General features: G+C 40.4%; 1 protein-coding gene across 5 annotated transcripts in view; it reads left to right on the top strand.

The window, feature by feature from the left end:
* The first annotated feature begins 252 nt into the window (after positions 1-252).
* TDRD3 (tudor domain containing 3) overlaps positions 253-18,433 on the top strand; it is a 230,561-nt gene continuing 212,380 nt past the window's right edge. For 4 of the 5 annotated variants that reach the window (XM_042254613.1, XM_015098037.3, XM_060394024.1 and 1 more), the window contains exon 1: positions 253-454. In XM_042254613.1, the coding sequence (XP_042110547.1) occupies positions 275-454 (180 nt within the window). In that variant the 5' untranslated portion in view covers positions 253-274. Of the gene's footprint in view, positions 455-692; positions 1,029-18,433 lie in introns of those variants that run through there. The other variant, XM_012184309.5, reaches the window with a different exon arrangement.

Genomic DNA, 18,433 nt, shown 5'->3' with positions numbered 1-18,433 from the left:
GGAACGCAGGCTTCCTTTCTGCCGCACAGAGGACCGCCCCACGGGTCTCCACGGCGTGAGGCTGGGGAAAGTGACCCCGGCGACGTGCAGCCGGCCCTCCGCCGCAAAGCCGCGCTGACAGACCGGCCCCAAGCGGCCGACCCTGGCCCGTCCTCCGCGCACCGCCGCCCCCGGAGCGCGACGGGCTCGCAGCCGCACGCCGGGCCGGCCCCCGCGGCCGCTCGGAAAACGCGGCGAGCGGAACCCGCACGCGGAAGCGCCCGCCGCACTGAGCATGCCCAGTCGCGGAGCCGACCGGAGGAGTTTTTTTCTTTTCTTTTTTCTTTTTCTTTCTTCTTTTGGGGGGTCTCAAGTAGCAGGCCTCCCCCAGCCCACTAGCCGAGCCCCCCAGCATCCCGGCCTAAGCAGCTACCATGGCCGAGGCTCCCGGAGCGGCGCTGTCCCGGGCGGGTTGGTAAGTGGCGGGTCTCCCGGCCGCGGGTGCGGGCCGGGCCCGAGGAGGCCGGGCCCGGGGCCGGGGGCGCTGGGTGCGTGTCGGGGTAGGCAGAGGCCGCCGCCCGCCCCGGCCTCTCCCGGGCCACCCCCCGGCCGGCTCCGCCCCTGGCGCCGCGCAGAGCCGAGCGAGTCCCCCGGCTCCCTGCGAGGCGGTGGCGCGGCCTGGGCCCCGGGAGGCGGGCGGCGGGCCGCAGGGAGGCCGGGGACGCGGCGGGCGGCGGTGCAGGCCCGGGGGCTCCCACGGCGCCGCCGCGGCGGGACGAGGGGAGGCGAGGGCTGGGGAACCGAGCGCGGCGGAGCGGGGCGAGCGCCGGGCCCGCGCCCGCGCCCGCCCTCTCATTCCCAAGTATAGCACGGAGCGGGGATAGCCATCCTCTGAGGCGCACACAACTTCTGAGGCTGAGAATGCCCGCACTGGAGACTCGGGTGGATGCTCCCTAGAACTTTTCTTGAAAGGATGACGGTGTTCTGATTTTTAAGGACGCTTCATGTCAAGATTTTAGGATGAAAACAAACAAACAAAATATACGAAAGTAAGCAGTTTCTGGAACTTACCTGCTTTCCTAACGCTTTTCCAGGCCTGCATAGGCACAGTCTGGGATGAAAGGTGGAAGGAGGTTGAAAAAGATTTGCTCCTGCTCGCTGTCTTAGGGCTGGGAGGAGGAGGCATTAAAACAGCAAGCACACAAACAGGGGGAATTGTAAACTGTACAGTGGTGCAGGCAGATATGGTATGGAATTGGAGAGGAAGGAAAGTTAATTTCCTAGAGAAGTGGACTTGGAAGGCTGGTGAGGAAAAGGTTTTCTGGATACCGAGCCGCTGGAGATAAGGCAAGGAGGTAGGAAGGAGCTTATTGGCTTAAAGTACTGACATTAAATCCCTATGGTTCCTGGAACTAGAAGGGTGTCCAATGAAGAGCAAGACCTTAAAAGTTTGTGGCCAGATTGTGCAGCCTACGAGTGTCTAAAGTATGGATTTGATCTTATGAATAAAATTTTTGGTTAGAGTACTGTAACACCTGTGTTTTGAAGACGCTGCTCCTGGCTCCACAGATATCTCATTTTAGAGGTGTACAGATTAAAGCAGAGAATTGTTAAGTAACTTAAAAAAAAAATGACATAACTGGAAAGTGTTAGAGTTGAATGCTGAGAACAGGGTCTGGTTCGAACTCTGGTGCTTTTAACTGTTCGTGTTCTTACAGCTTTTGCATAAAACACCATTACCATAACAAACTGTAGCTTTAAAAAGTCACTTTTTTTTTCAGTTTTACTTTTGTTCTTCTAACTTTATACATTCAGATTCTTCACCTCACAGTGTTGTCTTGAATAATCTTGTATCACTCTTCTATTTGAGTTGTCCCCCATTCTTAGTGAGCCTTAGTTCTTCAAACTAGTTGTATGAATTCATTTATAGTCTTTTGTCTGCTATCCAGCATGATGATGCCGCCCGTGTCAGAAAGACTAGTGTCCTTATTTTGGTTCCAAACACATACTAAATTGTTCTTTGAGCTCTTAACTAAGATCCTTAAATGTGGTTAAACACCATCTTATGTTTCTGTATATCTGGAATGGTGGGAAACATTGTAGTTTCTTAGTAAAATCTGGTAAAATTGACCTTGGATGACATTGCCCCTGACAGTCAAAATTCTCTAACCAGGGTCTCTACCCAAGCTTAGCATTTTTGTCGTCTTTATTTTATTATAAATCCTCAGTAATGTTATTTTGTGACATTTGCCACTTCATGTTGCAAATTTTCTCTTTACATGCTTCTTACTCCAAACTGCTGCTTTTGAATGGCAGGGATTCATAAAGGCAGAAGTAATAGGTGAGGCTATCTCACCTATTATCGTAGGGAGACTATCTCCCTACGAGTTTGGGGGTGATTCCTAGTGAGTTTTGAACTCATGAGACTTGTGAGGAAGAACAGGAGGATGTCTTAGGCTTATAGTTGGCATGTATTAGATCTTATATTTAAATAGAGATTTATTATGTTAATATATGAAATCTCAAAGGTATATGTAGAGAAGAGTACTGGAAGGAGAATTTCTGGCCATAGAGCTGCTTTGACCAACTCATTCCAGTTCTGACATCTCGAGTTGCCTATGACTCTTGGGATTCTCTGTTGTCACTGACAAAACCATTTTTTTTTTTTTTTAAGTACTCAGTCTATTCACTTAATTATTTGTAGGACCTCAGAAGAAGTAGATGCTAAAACACTTCAACTATTATTACCTATTCTGTCAGCCTCATCTAAAATAGTAGGTTTGAGAAGTGTTTGCTACTGCTAAGTCACTTCAGTCGTGTCCGACTCTGTGCGACCCCATAGACGACAGCCCACCAGGCTCCACCATCCCTGGGATTCTCCAGGCAAGAACACTGGAGTGGGTTGCCATTTCCTTCTCCAATGCATGAAAGTGAAAAGTGAAAGTGAAGTTGATCAGTTGTGTCCGACTCTTAGCGACCCCATGGACTGCAGCCTATCAGGCTCCTCTGTCCATGGGATGTTCGAGGCGAGAGTACTGGAGTGGGTTGCCATTGTTTAGTGCTGAGTAATTTATGTTTCCGAAATTATGATCTTCAGGAGGTGCAGTTGGTCTGTATAGACTGGTCTGTTATTCCACTTATTTGTTTTTCAGCACATATTTTTTTTTCTTTTAAGCCCTTGATCTTCATTATAATTCCCAAAAAAAGCTAGTATTTTAAAATAAAACTCCCAATAGCAGCCACCCTGGCAGACTACAATGATTTTTTTTTCTTAGTGGCTAGTAGCACAAAAAGTGATAGGTTTTGCTGATTTCAACTTAAAAGTTCTAGGAACTACTCCAGGATAGTGACAATTTTAAATATTGCATGAAATTGTACCTTCAGTTGATTTAAGTTGCTCAGTCATGTCTAACTTTTAGGGACCCCTTGGACTGCAGCACACCAAGCTTCCCCGTCCATCACCAACTCCCCGAGCTTGCTCAAACTCATGTCCATCCAGTCAGTGATGCCATCCAACCATCTCATCCTCTGCCGTCTCCTTCTCCTTCTGTCTTAAGTCTTTCCCAGCATCAGAGTGTTTTCCAGTTAGTCCACTCTTCACGTCAGGTGGCCAGAGTACTGGAGTTTCAGCTTCAGCATCAGTCCTTCCAATGAATATTCAGGACTGATTTCCTTTAGGATTGACTGGTTGGGTCTCCTTGCAGTCCAGGGGACTCTCAAAAGTCTCCAACACCACAGTTCAAAAGCATCAATTCTTCGGCACTCAGCTTTCTTTATAGTCCAACTCTCACATCCATACATGACTACTGGAAAAACCAGTAGTTTTTACTAGATGGACCTTTGCTGGCAGAGAAATGTCTCTGCTTTTTAATATGCTGTCTAGGTTGGTCATAGCTTTCCTTCCAAGGAGCAGTGTCTTTTAATTTCATGACTGCAGTCACCATTTGCAGTGATTTTGGAGCCCCCCCAAATAAAGTCTGTCACTGTTTCCATTGTTTCCGCATCTATTTGCCATGAAGTGATGGGCCTGGATGCCATGATTTTAGAGTGTTGAGTTTTAAGCCAGCATTTTCACTCTCCTCTTTCACTTTCAAAAAGGCTCTTTAGTTCCTCTTTGCTTTCTGCCATAAGGGTGGTGTCATCTCCATATCTGAGGTTATTGATATTTTTCCTGGCAATCTTGATTCCAGCTTATGCTTCCTCCAGCTTGGGATTTTGCTTGATGTACTCTGCATAGAAGTTAAATAAGCGGTGTGACAATAAACAGCCTTGACATAATTCTTTCTCAATTTGGAACCAGTCCGTTGTTCCATGTCTGGTTCTGACTATTGCTTCTTGACTAAAATACAGATTTCTTAGGAGGCAGGTAAGGTGGTCTAGTATTCCCATCTCTTTCAGAATTTTCCACAGTTTATTGTGATCCACACAGTCAAAGGCTTTAGTGTAGGCAAAGAAATAGAAGTAGATGGTTTTCTGGAACTCTCTTGCTTTTTCTATGATGCAACAGATGTTGGCAATTTGATCTCTGGTTCCTCTGCCTTTTCTAAACCTGGCTTGAACATCTGAAAGTTCATGGTTCATGTACTGTTGAAGGATTTTGAGCATTACTTTGCTAATGTGTAAGATGAGTGCAGTTGTGCAGTAGTTTGAACATTCTTTAGCATTGCCTTTCTATGGGATCGGAGTGAAAACTAACCTTTTCCAGTCCTGTGGCCACTGCTGAGTTTTCCAAATTTGCTGGCATATTGAGTGCAGCACTTTCATAGCCTCATCTTTCAGGATTTGAAATAGCTCCACTGGAATTCCATCACCTCCACTAGCTTTGTTCGTAGTGATGCTTCCTAAGGCCCACTTGACTTTACACTCCAGAATGTCTGGCTCTGTGTGACTGAGCACACCATCATGGTTGTTTGTCAGTAAGATCTTTTTTTGTGTAGTTCTGTGTATTCTTGCCACCTCTTAATATCTTCTGCTTCTGTTAAGTCCATACCATTTCTGTTCTTTATTGTGCCCATTTTTGTGTGGAATGTTCCCTTGGTATCTCTAATTTTCTTGAGATCTCTAGTCTTTCCCATTCTGTTGTTTTCCTATATTTCTTTGTGTTGATCACTTAGGAAGGCTTTCTTATCTCTCCTTGCTATTCTTTGAAACTCTGCATTCAGATGGGTATATCTTTCCTTTTCTCCTTGCCTTTAGCATCTCTTCTCTTCTCTTAGCTATTTGTAAGGCCTTCTCAGACAACCATTTTGCCTTTTTACATTTCTTTATGTTGGGGATTTTGTAGTTCATCATAGAACCGTTCAGCTTCTTCAGCATTAATGGTTGGGGCATAGACTTGGAATACTGTGAAATTGTACCTTGGTGTTCTGTAATGCTTACTTATATGCATAGGACAAGTACTGAAAGAAGACATTTGACTAACTTTGTCTGAATGGACAGATTTACATCTCTTCGTTTCTCTTGAGGTTTCTTTAAGGGGGACTTATGTACTCTTACCTACCTTCTATAGTAGGTATGTTATGTGCTTCCCTAATAGCTCAGTTGGTAAAGAATCCACCTGCAACGCAGGAGACCTTGGTTCAATTCCTGTGTCGGAAAGATACGCTGGAGAAAGGATAGGCTACTCACTCCAGTATTCTTGGGCTTCTCTTTTGGCTCATCTGGTAAAGAATCTACCCACAATGTGGGAGACCTGGGTTCTATCCCTGGGTTGGGAAGATTCCTTGGAGAAGGGAAAGGCTACCCACTCCAGTATTCTGGACTGGAGAATTCCATAGTGTGTATAGTCCATGGGGTTGCAGAGTCAGACTTAGCGACTTTCACTTTCACCTAACTTTTGGCTTATTTTTTAAAGAAAGAATCAGTCTGTCAGATTTTTCTTTTTTTTTTAAGTTAACAGAGTAATATATTTATTGGGGACAAAAAACCAAATTGAACTGTATAAAGTAAGAAAGTTTAAAAAGTCTGGTCAGGATCACAAAGCTAAACCTTGAAGTGAAAACTAGAACCCAAGTCTAATCATTCATGAGAACTTTTTTCAAAATAGAAACATGTTAAGGGAATATAGTAGTCTGTATTTATTTTGGAAAAAGGTATTTTTTTCTTTTTATATAGAATTAGTGATTATATAGCTTAACTCCCTCAGTGTGCAGATCAAGAAGCTGAAACACTGGCATCAATAATTTGCTCAGAGATATAAGGGACAGAATGAAGAATAGAGCCTAAATATTCAGAATAATATTCAGAATAAATATTCAGTATTGATTTTCATTAAGTCCTGATGAGCACATTTAATTTAAATTGTTGATCAAATAGAACACATTTTAAAATTGAGAATTGGATTTAGCCATTTTTTGATATGTAATTTTCTTTCTTCTCTGGGAAAGATTGATGCTTATTCTGAGGAGTGATGCTGTTGGAAATCAAAGAAACCTTTACCTTTTGGTGGTTAACCTCATTACTGATTGGACTTATGTAAAAATTTGGTGAATTCTGTATTTTGGAATCTAAGAATATCTGAAAAAGTAAGGCATTATTTCATATATTTGACTTGTCCAGAAGTTTTGAGTTCAAAACACCATAAATAATCATTAGAAATAATGCGTTTCCATTTTATTCTGAAAAAAGGTGTATTTTCTTAGAAACCCCAGGTTTCTAACTTCCAGAGTTTAACTTGGTTGTGCTTTGGGGTGTTTTGTTTGGGTAGGGCAGAGTTAGAGGGAAAAGAGAGGATGAATACAAACGTCTTCTTCTTATCTTGACCCCTTTGAATTTCACTTCCTTTTTGGAGTTCTCTCTCCTTGGTTACTGATGCTACTTCCAAACTGATATCCTCTGGCCCAAGGGTATACCAGACTTCATTCCCTTGATTTCACCTTTGAATAAGAAAGACTACAAGTATAAATGTCTTTCCCAAGACAGTACTAGAGGAGAGTATTTATTTATGGGATAAGTAGAGGAAAAAAAGCACAATGTCAGTATAGATTATAAAGTAAAGGCTCTCGTGTTGAGAAGCCTGCTCTGTTATTCCTTGTGTTGCTTTGAGATAGCGGCTCCAAAGAGCAAAGAGGTGGAACAATTTCAGGACATTTTGCTGGAATTTGGAATTCCTAGCTTTGACCTATCCACAGGTAGAGAGCTTCCTTTTACATCCTATCACTTAGAAACTTCCTCCAAAGCATATCAAGACCAAAGAAGTCAAATTCTTGTTCAGTAGCTACCCTTGCATTTTTCTTGTTTGTGTGTGTGTGTGTTTTTTTTTTTTTTTTTCCTGAGAGACACACCTATTTCCCAACAGATTGCTGGTGAATGAACTCAATTTTCAAGTCAGGAATGATCTTTGTAGCATCATAAAAATAACTATACCTGCATATAATATACTCTTGGTAATAGTCAAGCATAAGAATTTATGCAAAGGGTATCATAAGTTTTGGTCCCTTGTGCTTCCTTGGTGGCTCAGATGGTAAATAATCTGTCTGCAAAGTGGGAGACCTGGGTTCGATCCCTGGGTTGGGAAGATCTCCTAGAGGAGGGCATGGCAACCCACTCCCAATATTCTTGCCTAGAGAATCCCATGGACAGAGGAGTCTGGCAGGCTACAGTCCATGGGATTGCAAAGAGTTGGACAACCCTGAACGACGAAGCATAGCACAGCGAAGCATAGCACAGCATAGTTCCAGCATAGCTCTTAGACATAGATGTCTTTGTAAAGAATTTTGATAGTTCTTTATAAGGTTGTATGCTTAGCGCAGGACTTTTTTTATTTTCTAAAATTTTAAAATACTTTATCACTACCATTTTTTTAATCTGTATAAAATGTCTCCTTTTAAAAAGACAAATATTTTTAATGATAGGTACCGTTCACATAGGAGGTAGACATCATAAGCTATTAGACACCTTAATAACAAAGATACATAAAGCAAAAATCAAAAGAAATATAAGGGAAAAATATATAATCATAGACAAATTAGCATTTCTCTGAGAATATTTTGTCCAGTGCAGAAAAAATAAGAATAGGAGCATCTTGAATGATGTCATTAATAATTTACATTTAATAGATTTATACTTAATTTATGTCAGTCATATCCTACACAAACATACTTAAAAATTTTCTATCTCATATGTTGTTATTAGAGGTCCATAGGACATTTAGAAAAACTGGCATAAAGATAAACCTTACTGAATTTCAAAAGTAAACTTCTTTTTTGTGTGTGATTTATTTATACATATACACATGTTATTTTTGAAATTATTTTCCACTATAAATTTTTTTACAAAATATCAACTGTAGTTCCTAGAGCTATACGGTAAATCTTTGTTTCTTGTTGCATATCTGTTTTGTTAAATTAGAAATCTAGCCTTCTATTCATACTAAGTAAAATAAGTGGAATCAAAATGTCATGCATTTTTTAGTTAGGCAAAAATTCATAAGTTTGCTAAAATATAATACATATTATATATATATATGTATGTATGTATGCAAGAGCTTTTCTACTGTGCTTGATAAAGACTTGGTAAAGAACCTCAGGGGGGAAAAAAGAGGTGGAGAAACTAGAAAACCTGAACTGAATGAAATGGAAGCACTGAATATGAAATAGAAAAAGTGAAACAAACTAGATAAAAGTAAAAGATCCTCATATAGTCTAGTGTTTTTTAAACCTGACTGCTCATTAGAAACATATCTGGAGCTCTTAAGGGAAAAAAAGAGCAATACCTGGACATTTGTATTTTTCAAAAAGGTCTAAGATAATTCTGATATGCGTCTGGATTTTAAAAAGTGATTACAGGTTTTTCTATTAAACAGTAGTTTTGGTGAATCACAATAGTGAAGTGAAGTGTTAGTTGCTCAGTCATGCCCAACCCTTTGCGACCCCATGGACTGCAGCCCACCAGGCTCCTCTGTCTATGGAATTTTCCAGGCAAGAGTACTGGAGTGGGTTGCTATTTCCTTCTCCAGGAGATCTTCCCGACCCAGGGATCAAACCTGGTTCTTCCACATTGCAGGCAGATGGTTTACCACCTGAGCCACCAGGGAAGCCCACAATCAATAGCCAGACAAAAAATAAAAGATTATTCCCATTGCAAGCCATAATGGGAATGTGATTAACCTAACGGATATAAAATAATTACATATAATTTGGGGGGTTAAGCAGCATACATGCCCATGTTTTCATTTGCTCAGCCAGTCTATGTTTTTTGGTTGGTGCATTTAATCTATTTACATTTAAGGTAATTACCAACATGTATGATCCTATTTTCCTTGATGCTGGGAGGGATTGAAGGCTAGAGGAGAAGGGGACAACAGAGGATGAGATGGTTGGATGGCGTCACTGACTCAATGGACATGAATTTGAGTAAGCTCCGGCAGTTGGTGATGGACAGGGAGGCCTGGCATGCTACAGTCAATGGGGTTGCAAAGAGTCTGACTTGACTGAGTGACTGAATTGACCTGCACTGATGATCCTATTGCTATTTTTAAAATTGTTTTGGGTTTAAGGCAATGGCAACCCACTCCAGTACTCTTGCCTGGAAAATCCCATGGACAGAGGAGCCTGCTAGGCTGTAGTCCAAGGGGTCACTGAGTCAGACATGACTGAGTGCCTTCACTTTCACTTTTCACTTTCATGCATTGGAGAAGGAAATGGCAACCCACTCCAGTGTTCTTGCCTGGAGAATACCAGGGACGGCGGAGCCTTGTAGGCTGCTGTCTATGGGGCCGCACAGAGTTGGACACGACTGACACGACTTAGCAGCAGCAGCAGCAGCAGCAGCAGCAGCAGCAGCAGCAGCAGCAGCAGCAACAGGGCTTCCCTGATAACTCAGATGGTAAAGAATCTCCCTGCGATACAGGAGACCCCAGTTTGATTCCTGGTTTGGGAAGATCTGCTGGAGAAGGGATATGCTACCCACTCCAACATGCTTGGGCTTCCCGTGTGGCTTAGCTGTTAAAGAATCAGCCTGCAATGTGGGAGACCTGGGTTTGATCCCTGGGGTTGGGAAGATCCCCTGGAGAAGGGAAAGGCTACCCACTCCAGTATCCTGGCCTGGATAATTCCATGGACTGTATAGTCCACGGGGTTGCAAAGAGTCAGACACGACTTTGCAACTTTCCGTTCACTCTGTAGGTTGGACTTCTCCCTCTCTTGTTTTTTGCCTAGAGAAGTTCCTTTAGCATTTGTTATAAAGCTGGTTTGGTGGTGCTGAATTCTCTTAAACTTTTGCTTGTCTAGAAAGCTTTTGATTTATTCATCAAATCTGAAGTAGAGTCTTGCTGGGTAGAGTATTCTTGATTGTAGGTTGTTCCCTCTCATCACTTTAAATATGTCATGCCATTCCCTTCTGACCTAGAGTTTCTGTTGAGAAATCCGCTGATAGCCCAATGGGAGTTCCCTTGTATGTTATTTGTCGTTTTTCCCTTGTTACTTTTAATATTTTATCTCTGTCTTTAATTTTTATCAGTTTTATTACTGTGTGTCTTGGTGTGTTCTTCCTTGGGTTTATCCTTCCTGGGACTCTCTGTGCTTCCTGGACATGGTTGATTATTTTCTTTCCCATGTTAGGGAATTTTTCAGCTATTATCTCCTTAAACATTTTCTCAGGTCCTTTCTCTCTTCTCCTCCTGGGACCCTTATGATGTGAATGTTCGTGCCATTAATGTTGTCCAAGAGGTCTCTTAGGCTGCCTTCATCTCTCTTCATTCTTTTTTCTATATTCTGTTCTGTGGCAGTAATTTCCACCAGTCTGTCCTCTGGGTTATTTATCTGTGCTTCTGCCTCAGTTATTCTGATGTGAATTCCTTCTAGTGTATTATTCATCTCTGTTCTTTAGTTCTTGTAGGTCTTTGGTAAACATTTCTTGCATTGTCTCAATCGTTGCTTCCTTTCCTTTTCCAAGATCATAAATCATATTCACTATCATTATTCTGAATTCTTTTTCTGGAAGGTTGCCTGTCTCCACTTCATTAAGTTGTTTTTCTGAGGTTTTATCTTGTTCCTTCATCTGGGAAGCCCTGATAGCTCAGTTGGTAAAGAATCCACCTGCAGTGCAGGAGACCCAGTTTTGATTCCTGGATCAGGAAGATGCGCTGGAGAACGGATAGGCTACCCACTCCAGTATTCTTGGCCTTCCTTGTGGCTCAGCTGGTGAAAAATCTGCCTGCAATATGGGAGACCTGGGTTCGATACCTGGGGTTGGGAAGATCCCCTGGAGAAGGGAAAGGCTACCCGCTCCAGTATTCTGGCCTGGAGAATTCCATGGACTGTATAGTCCATGGGGTTGCAAAGAGTGGAACACAACTGAGTGACTTTGACTTGACTTCATCTGGGATGTAACTTTCCACTTTTTCATGCTGATTAATTTTTTGTAATGAGGTTTTGTTTTAGTTGCTGTGGAATTGTGGTTCTTGCTTCTTTCCGCCCTCTGATGGAGGAGGCTCAGAGGCTGTGTCTTTGGTTTATGTTTGTGAAATTATAACGTCGAAATGTAATAAGTGTTGTTGACTTTCTGTCTCAAAATGTTATGTATTACCATGTATTACCTGGTTGCTTCTGTTGCTACTGTAAAATGCCAAAAATAACTGCGTATTCTGTTAAAATACTTAAGTTTTCAGGTTTGAAGGTGCTATTTGCAGTAATTTTTTTGGTGAATAACCTATAAATCTAGTTTCAACTGCCTGTAGACTTGACTGCCTCAAGCATAAAGGGAGTATAAAAAGAAACTTGCTACCTCAGCAAGTTGAAAATGATTTTCTCCTCATGCAGCAGCAGTTGCTAGATAAGTAAAAATTGCATAGTAACATTTAAGAACCATAAAAATATAACTATCTTTTTTTGGCTTATGCCTTCTCTTTTTGACAAAAGAAGAACATTAGCATCTTGACTTATCATGTTAAGCCCTGTCTATCTAGAAATTCTGACGTTTTGAAAGGTATAGGATCTGGAACTAGCTGAAGAGCAGTTTACTTCTGTATAATTTTTAGAATAGGCAGACTGCACATTTAGCAATGTAAAATTTTTCATGTAAAGTTTAAGACCATTTGTGAAGTCATAAAATGACAAAAGCAGAGAAAAGAGCAGGAGAAGTGTGTGGTGATAAAATAATAAAGTAAATCAAAGACACTTATAGCAGAAAAGAAGCACATCTGTCATGTAGAGAAAGAGGAAAGAACCACACTATGCTCTAGGGCTAGACAGAGCGTACATGTGCCTTAGTGCTGTAACCCCTGCACGGGTTATACCCGTGCTCATGGGTGTGCCATATGTGAACACTGCTCATGCATTTTTCTGTTTTACACCCTTTTATGTGGAGACAGTAGCTACTTTAATCTCAGTATAGTGCTACTGAAGGTATGACATCTTTATAACAAGAAGTAAATTTAATGCATTAATGCAGGGAGATATGTAACTCTGTAGTATTGCCTTGGTGAAGGAAATGGCAACCCACTCCAGTGACCTTGCCTGGGAAATCCCATGGGCAGAGGACCCTGACAGATTGTAGTCCCTGAGTCTGCAAAAGAGTCAGACACGACTTAGTGACTAAATAGCAATAATAATGTGTATAATGAAATACAAGTAGTAAATATTTATGCCTCTTCTACATAAGGCACTGTGTTTGTTGTTAGAATGATGTACAGGACAGAATTTGAACATGTTATACCCTGGTATTTTGCTTTTAGGATGTTGTTGAGAACAGTTAACCCACAGTTACAAAGTCTGGAAGGTTTTCCAGAACTAGTGATATATAAGGAGGGTATGTTATATATGCCAACTGAATATGGTATCTAGTCTTTGGGAACAAAAACAGGGTAGATTCCTTGATGTACTCATTTAACAAATAATTATTGAATATCTTGTTGTGTCAGGCACTTTCCTGTAACAGTATAATCGGATGTAGTTTTATGGGAAGAAATCCATTAACTACATATTCAAACATACTGCATCTGTGGAATATACTAGAGAGGAGAAAGGACATGACTCCATAAAAGCGAAATTTGGTGTCTTCATGGTGATCAGAGCATGCTTCCCTGAGACCTAATAAGTGGGAATTTGACCAAGTTCACGTCATGGCCAGTAGCTGGGGAGACAGTGGAAACAGTGACAGACTTTATTTTCTTGAGCTGCAAAATCACTGCAGATAGTGACCACAGCCATGAAATTAAAAGGCGTTTGCTCCTTTGAAGAAAAGCTATGACCTACCTAGACAGCATATTCAAAAGCAGAGACATTACTTTGCCGACAAAGGTCTGTCTGGTCAAAGCTATGGTTTTCCAGTAGTCATGTATGAATGTGAGAGCTGAATCATAAAGAAGGCTGAACACTGAGGAATTCATGCTTTTGAACTGTGGTGCTGGAGAAGACTCTTGAGAGTCCCTTGGACTGCAAGGAGAGCCAATCAGTCCAACCTAAAGGAGATCAGTCCTGAATATTCATTGGAAGGACTGATGCTGAAGCTGAAGCTCCAATACTTTGTCCATCTGATAAGAAGAACTGACTCACTGGAAAAGACCCTGATGCTGGGAAAGACTGAAGGCAGGAGGAGGAGGAGACGACAGAGGATGAGATGGTTGTCTGCATCACTGACTCAATGGACATGAATTTGAGCAAGCTCCGGGAGTTGGACAGAGTTGCAGAGAGTTGGACGTGACTGAGTGGCTGAACTGAACTGACAGGGAAAGCAGCATAGGCAAAGACTATATGACAGTAGGGAGTATGATTTAGTACCAAGGAATGAGGTACCGGTATTACTGAGGGTGAGACAGAGAGGTGGTGTAGTGAGATTGGGCTGGGAGATACGCAGGGACTAGATCATGTATCTTGGGCCTCGTAGGTCACAGTAAGTTCTGTTTTTATTTTTAAGCAACAGAAATCAGTTGCAAAGTTTTATTAGGTGAAGGGAGGGTTGAAGTAGGGACCACATCTTCATTATGTTTTGAGGTATCCTTGCATTGAAGAAAACGGATTGGAGCTAGGCAGGAGTGAGTAAATAGAATGGTGGTGATGACTGAGATAGAGAGCAGTAGATTGACTTGAGAGATGTTTATGGGGAGAGAATTTTCAGATGAGAGAACTTTATTTGAGAGAACTTTTTGATGAATTGGATATGGGAGTGAGAGAAAAGGAAGTGTCAAGGGTTTGATTTCTTGGTTTCTGGCTTGTATACCTGGGTTGAATACAGTACAGTTAGATAGGGACTGTTAGAAGAAGACCACATTTTTGAGGGATGAATCATGAATTGAAGTTGGACATTATTTGAGTGTGAAGTGCCTTTGAATCATCTAAAATAAGATGCCAGTTGGACATTAGGAAAATATTGAGCTCAGAAGAGAAGACTGAGTTAAAGATATACATTTGTGGTCATCTGTGTATAGTTCATGGTGAAGCAGTGCATGGATGAGATCCAGGCTACACTGTCCAATATAGCAGACATTAGCCGTGTGTGGCTGCTGAACAATTGAAATGGGTCTAGTCCAAATTCAGATGTGATGTGAAGATAAAATACACACTGAGTTTGAAAGCCAGTACAAAAATGGAAGGTAAATATCTCCAAATTTTGTATTGTTTGCATATTGAAATAATATTTTCAATATATTGTGTTAAATATATTATTAATATTAATTTTACCTCTTTCTCTTTACTTTTTAAAATGTGGTTACTAGAAAATTTCAAATTACATATGTGACTTGCATTATATTTTATGTAAGACAGCAGTGATCTATAATCTAAAGACCAGTCTTGGAGTAGGAAGAGGCTAGTTTCAAGCAGTGAGGAATTTCAGCACTTTTAGAAAATAAGCCTTTAAGGAGCAGCCAGAGGGGGGAAAGCATATGAAGTCATTGACTTTTCTAAGAAGAGAAGATGGATATAATCTCTAAGAGTTCTGTGACAAATTATTTGATTAGGTTAGCATTAGTTTATTGACTGGCTGGTATTATAGTTTTAGAGCAGTTTTAAAGACATACTTTATAAATTTAAGTTATCTGAAGGTCGTTTAAAAAAATTCTTCCCAAATCCCCCCAAACTCATTTAAATATAAAATGCAAGTAAAAGTTGCAGCTTTTCAGAAGACAATCAACATGAATATAAAGTGAAGATGTTAAGGAAAACATTTTTATTTTGCTAAATTTCTAAGCAGGACCTTGAGAAATTTGAAAAATATCTAATATGAAATAGCAAACATGAATATTGATGGGAAAAGTTGCTAAATATTTATCCAACATTTTATAATGAATATTGGAATTGATTCTGTTCAAGTATTGTTTTGAGAGAGAGATAATCATGATAAAGTTAATGAAATAATTTTACCTTTTTCTCTTAAATATATTTCGATTTTAGAGTCAAACTAAATGAATATTTGGCTTTTCTAATTGGCTTTTCTATTTCTAGTTGAAATAGTTTGAGTTGTTGTTTTGTAAGCTCCTGTGAGGTGAGGATCAAGTCTATTCATATTTCTGTAGTATTCCTAACATTTAGCAGGGTGTAAGGTATACAGTAGGCACTTAAATGCTTGTGGAATGAATGTTAGCATCACCTAAATTATTCTTGGTATCTTTCATCATGTTGTTTTTGTGTTTTCAAGGGACATTAAATTTCAAGCTCTTTGTAGAATAGAAAATTGTAATTTCTGAAATGAATGTTGTAAAATGAAAAACAAAAACAAAAACAAAAACAAAACAGCCCTAGCAGTTTTATGACAAATGTGATCTCCACAGGAACACAGGCAATGATCTGTTACACAAATGTTTCTCTATTGATGCTTATTTCTAACTGAATATAAAAATATATACCTACAAGTATGTATTTGCATTTAGTTAGATGTGAAGTTTGAACTATGTTGATAAAATCTTTTTGCTTGGGACAACCAACTGTTTTTGTAGAGGCTTTGAAATATTCTCTTTCAAAGTAATATTAATAAAGCTGTTTTCAAAAGCTCATTAAGTTAGTATATGTTTGTCCTAGGTCCTAATTATTTCCTCATACATTAGATATTTTATGAGATATGCTACTAATTCTTATTTGTCTTTTTGATATTTTAGAATTAACTTGTTAGCTCCAGGTCCCTGGTTGGCAAGGTGTTAGGATGATGAGATTGTAATTTATTCTAGGGCCTTTGATGAGGCAAAGAAGTATGCATTTAGGCACTTACCTAGTAAGGATTGGTGTAGGCTCCCAGTCCACCAAGCACACGTTGCTCTTTTATTTAAATTATGAACATGGAAAAAGACCATGTATATGTTACTAGTTAGAATGCAAAGCACGTGAAATAGGCTCCTTCTCAGTATCCTGTTTCAGTGGCCCTTTCTGCCTGAGTTGGGAGCCTGAGTTGGTATAAAGGGACTCCTAGTCCTATCGGTTTACTGTGATCTTTTTTCCATTGCCTGCTGATTCCTCATTCTGTGCCACTCTCAATTATGAGTAATAATGAGATTTCTTCAGGGTTGTGTTTATTTGACTTCTTTGCTCAGTTGAGCTTTTGGGGGAGGGTTGGGGTAGACTTCCCTGGTGGCTCAGATGGTAAAGCGTCTGCCTGCAATGCGGGAGACCCCGGATTTGATTCCTGGGTCGGGAAGATCTCCTGGAGAAGGAAACGGTAACCCACTCCAGTATTCTTGCCTGGAAAATCCCTTGGATGGAGGAGACTACAGTCCGTGGGGTGGCTCAGAGTTGGACATGACTTCAGTTTCACTTTGGTGTAGACTAGTACCCAGGCCTATCAGAATCTTCTTTCCGTGCTACATTTTGAAGTTTTACAGGAGTGGCATGTACTAGTTCCTTATTTTGGTTGCCCGTGATGAATTTTTTGTCTTGATTTTTCTAGTTGTGGTTATTTTCTTTGTTTTGTTTTTTCTTTCTTTTTACTATTTTTTCCCTTGTTTATGTAATTAGTTACACATATACCAGCAGTCCTTATGAACATATATATTAACTTATGAACATATATATTAACTAGGTGTTTCTTCAGTAACTTTGTTGATAAACATACCTAGCTGCTTTTTGCTGCACTTACACTCATTCAGTTTTCTACCAAAGACAAAATTGTATTTGCTTATAAAAGGGTATTATATGCCTTCCTGGTTTAATCATGTTGCTAATACCTAGTATGGCATGTCAAAGAATGATGATCATGTTTGTTATGAAATACTTTTCAAATGTAATCTGTAACTTTCTTATACTTTTATATATCAACTAATATGAACTAATATTAATTTACAGTTTCTTATGAGACTTACCTGTCATTATCATATTAGCTAACATTGCTTGACATGGTTTGAATTATTCTTGCCTCAACATGTTTTTATGAAAAATAAAGTTGAATTGGACTGTTGGTGGTTTTTTACATTATTTTACAGTATCACGGTAACGTTCATGTGTAAATTGAATTATTTAGATGGGGGAACAGTGGAAACAGTGTCAGACTTTATTATTTTGGGCTCCAAAATCACTGGAGATGGTGACTGCAGCCATGAAATTAAAAGACACTTACTCCTTGGAAGAAAAGTTATGACCAACCTAGATAGCATATTCAAAAGCAGAGACATTACTTTGCCAACAAAGGGCCATCTAGTCAAGGCTCTGGTTTTTCCAGTGGTCATGTATGGATGTGAGAGTTGGACTGTGAAGAAGGCTGAGCACCAAAGAATTGATGCTTTTGAACTGTGGTGCTGGAGAAGACTCTTGAGAGTCCCTTGGACTGCAAGGAGATCCAACCAGTCCATTCTGAAGATCAGCCCTGGGATTTCTTTGGAAGGAATGATGCTAAGGCTGAAACTCCAGTTCTTTGGCCACCTCATGTGAAGAGTTGACTCATTGGAAAAGGCTCTGATGCTGGGAGGGATTGGGGGCAGGAGGAGAAAGGGACGACAGAGGATGAGATGACTGGATGGCATCACTGACTCGATGGATGAGTCTGAGTGAACTCCGGGGGTTGGTGATGGATAGGGAGTCCTGGCGTGCTGCGATTCATGGGGTCACAAAGAGTCGGACACGACTGAGTGAGTGAACTGTACTTTAATGCTTTAGGCAAGAGTATATTTAAAAAATGTATGATTGTATATTTTTATGTATTGAAGACGCTTACTTTTAAGGTGGAAAATAGCCTAATGTTTGACTAAATGTTTTTGTTATATTCAACATGCTTGTTGTTTTGACCTGCCTTGAATTACCCTGTGGCACCAATTTTTCCCATTTAAGTACCTTAACAGGAGATGGCAAGAGTGAATGTCGACATTCTAGGAATCAGCGAACTTAAATAGCTGGAATGGGTGATTTTAACTCAGATGGCCATTATATCTACTACTGCAGGCAGGAATCCTTTAGAAGAAACGGAATAACCATCATGGTCAACAAAAGAGTCTGAAATGCAGTGCTTGGATGCAATCTCAAAAATGACTGAATGATCTCTGTTCGTTTCCAAGGCAAACCATTCAGTATCACAGTAATCCAAGCTTATGCCCCAACCA

This window comes from Ovis aries, chromosome 10 (assembly GCF_016772045.2).
Source record: "Ovis aries strain OAR_USU_Benz2616 breed Rambouillet chromosome 10, ARS-UI_Ramb_v3.0, whole genome shotgun sequence".
In the NCBI taxonomy this organism is placed as follows: Eukaryota; Metazoa; Chordata; class Mammalia; order Artiodactyla; family Bovidae; genus Ovis; species Ovis aries.
The sequence above is the reverse complement of the archived record's forward strand: the minus strand, read 5'-3'. Positions and strand labels throughout refer to the sequence as shown.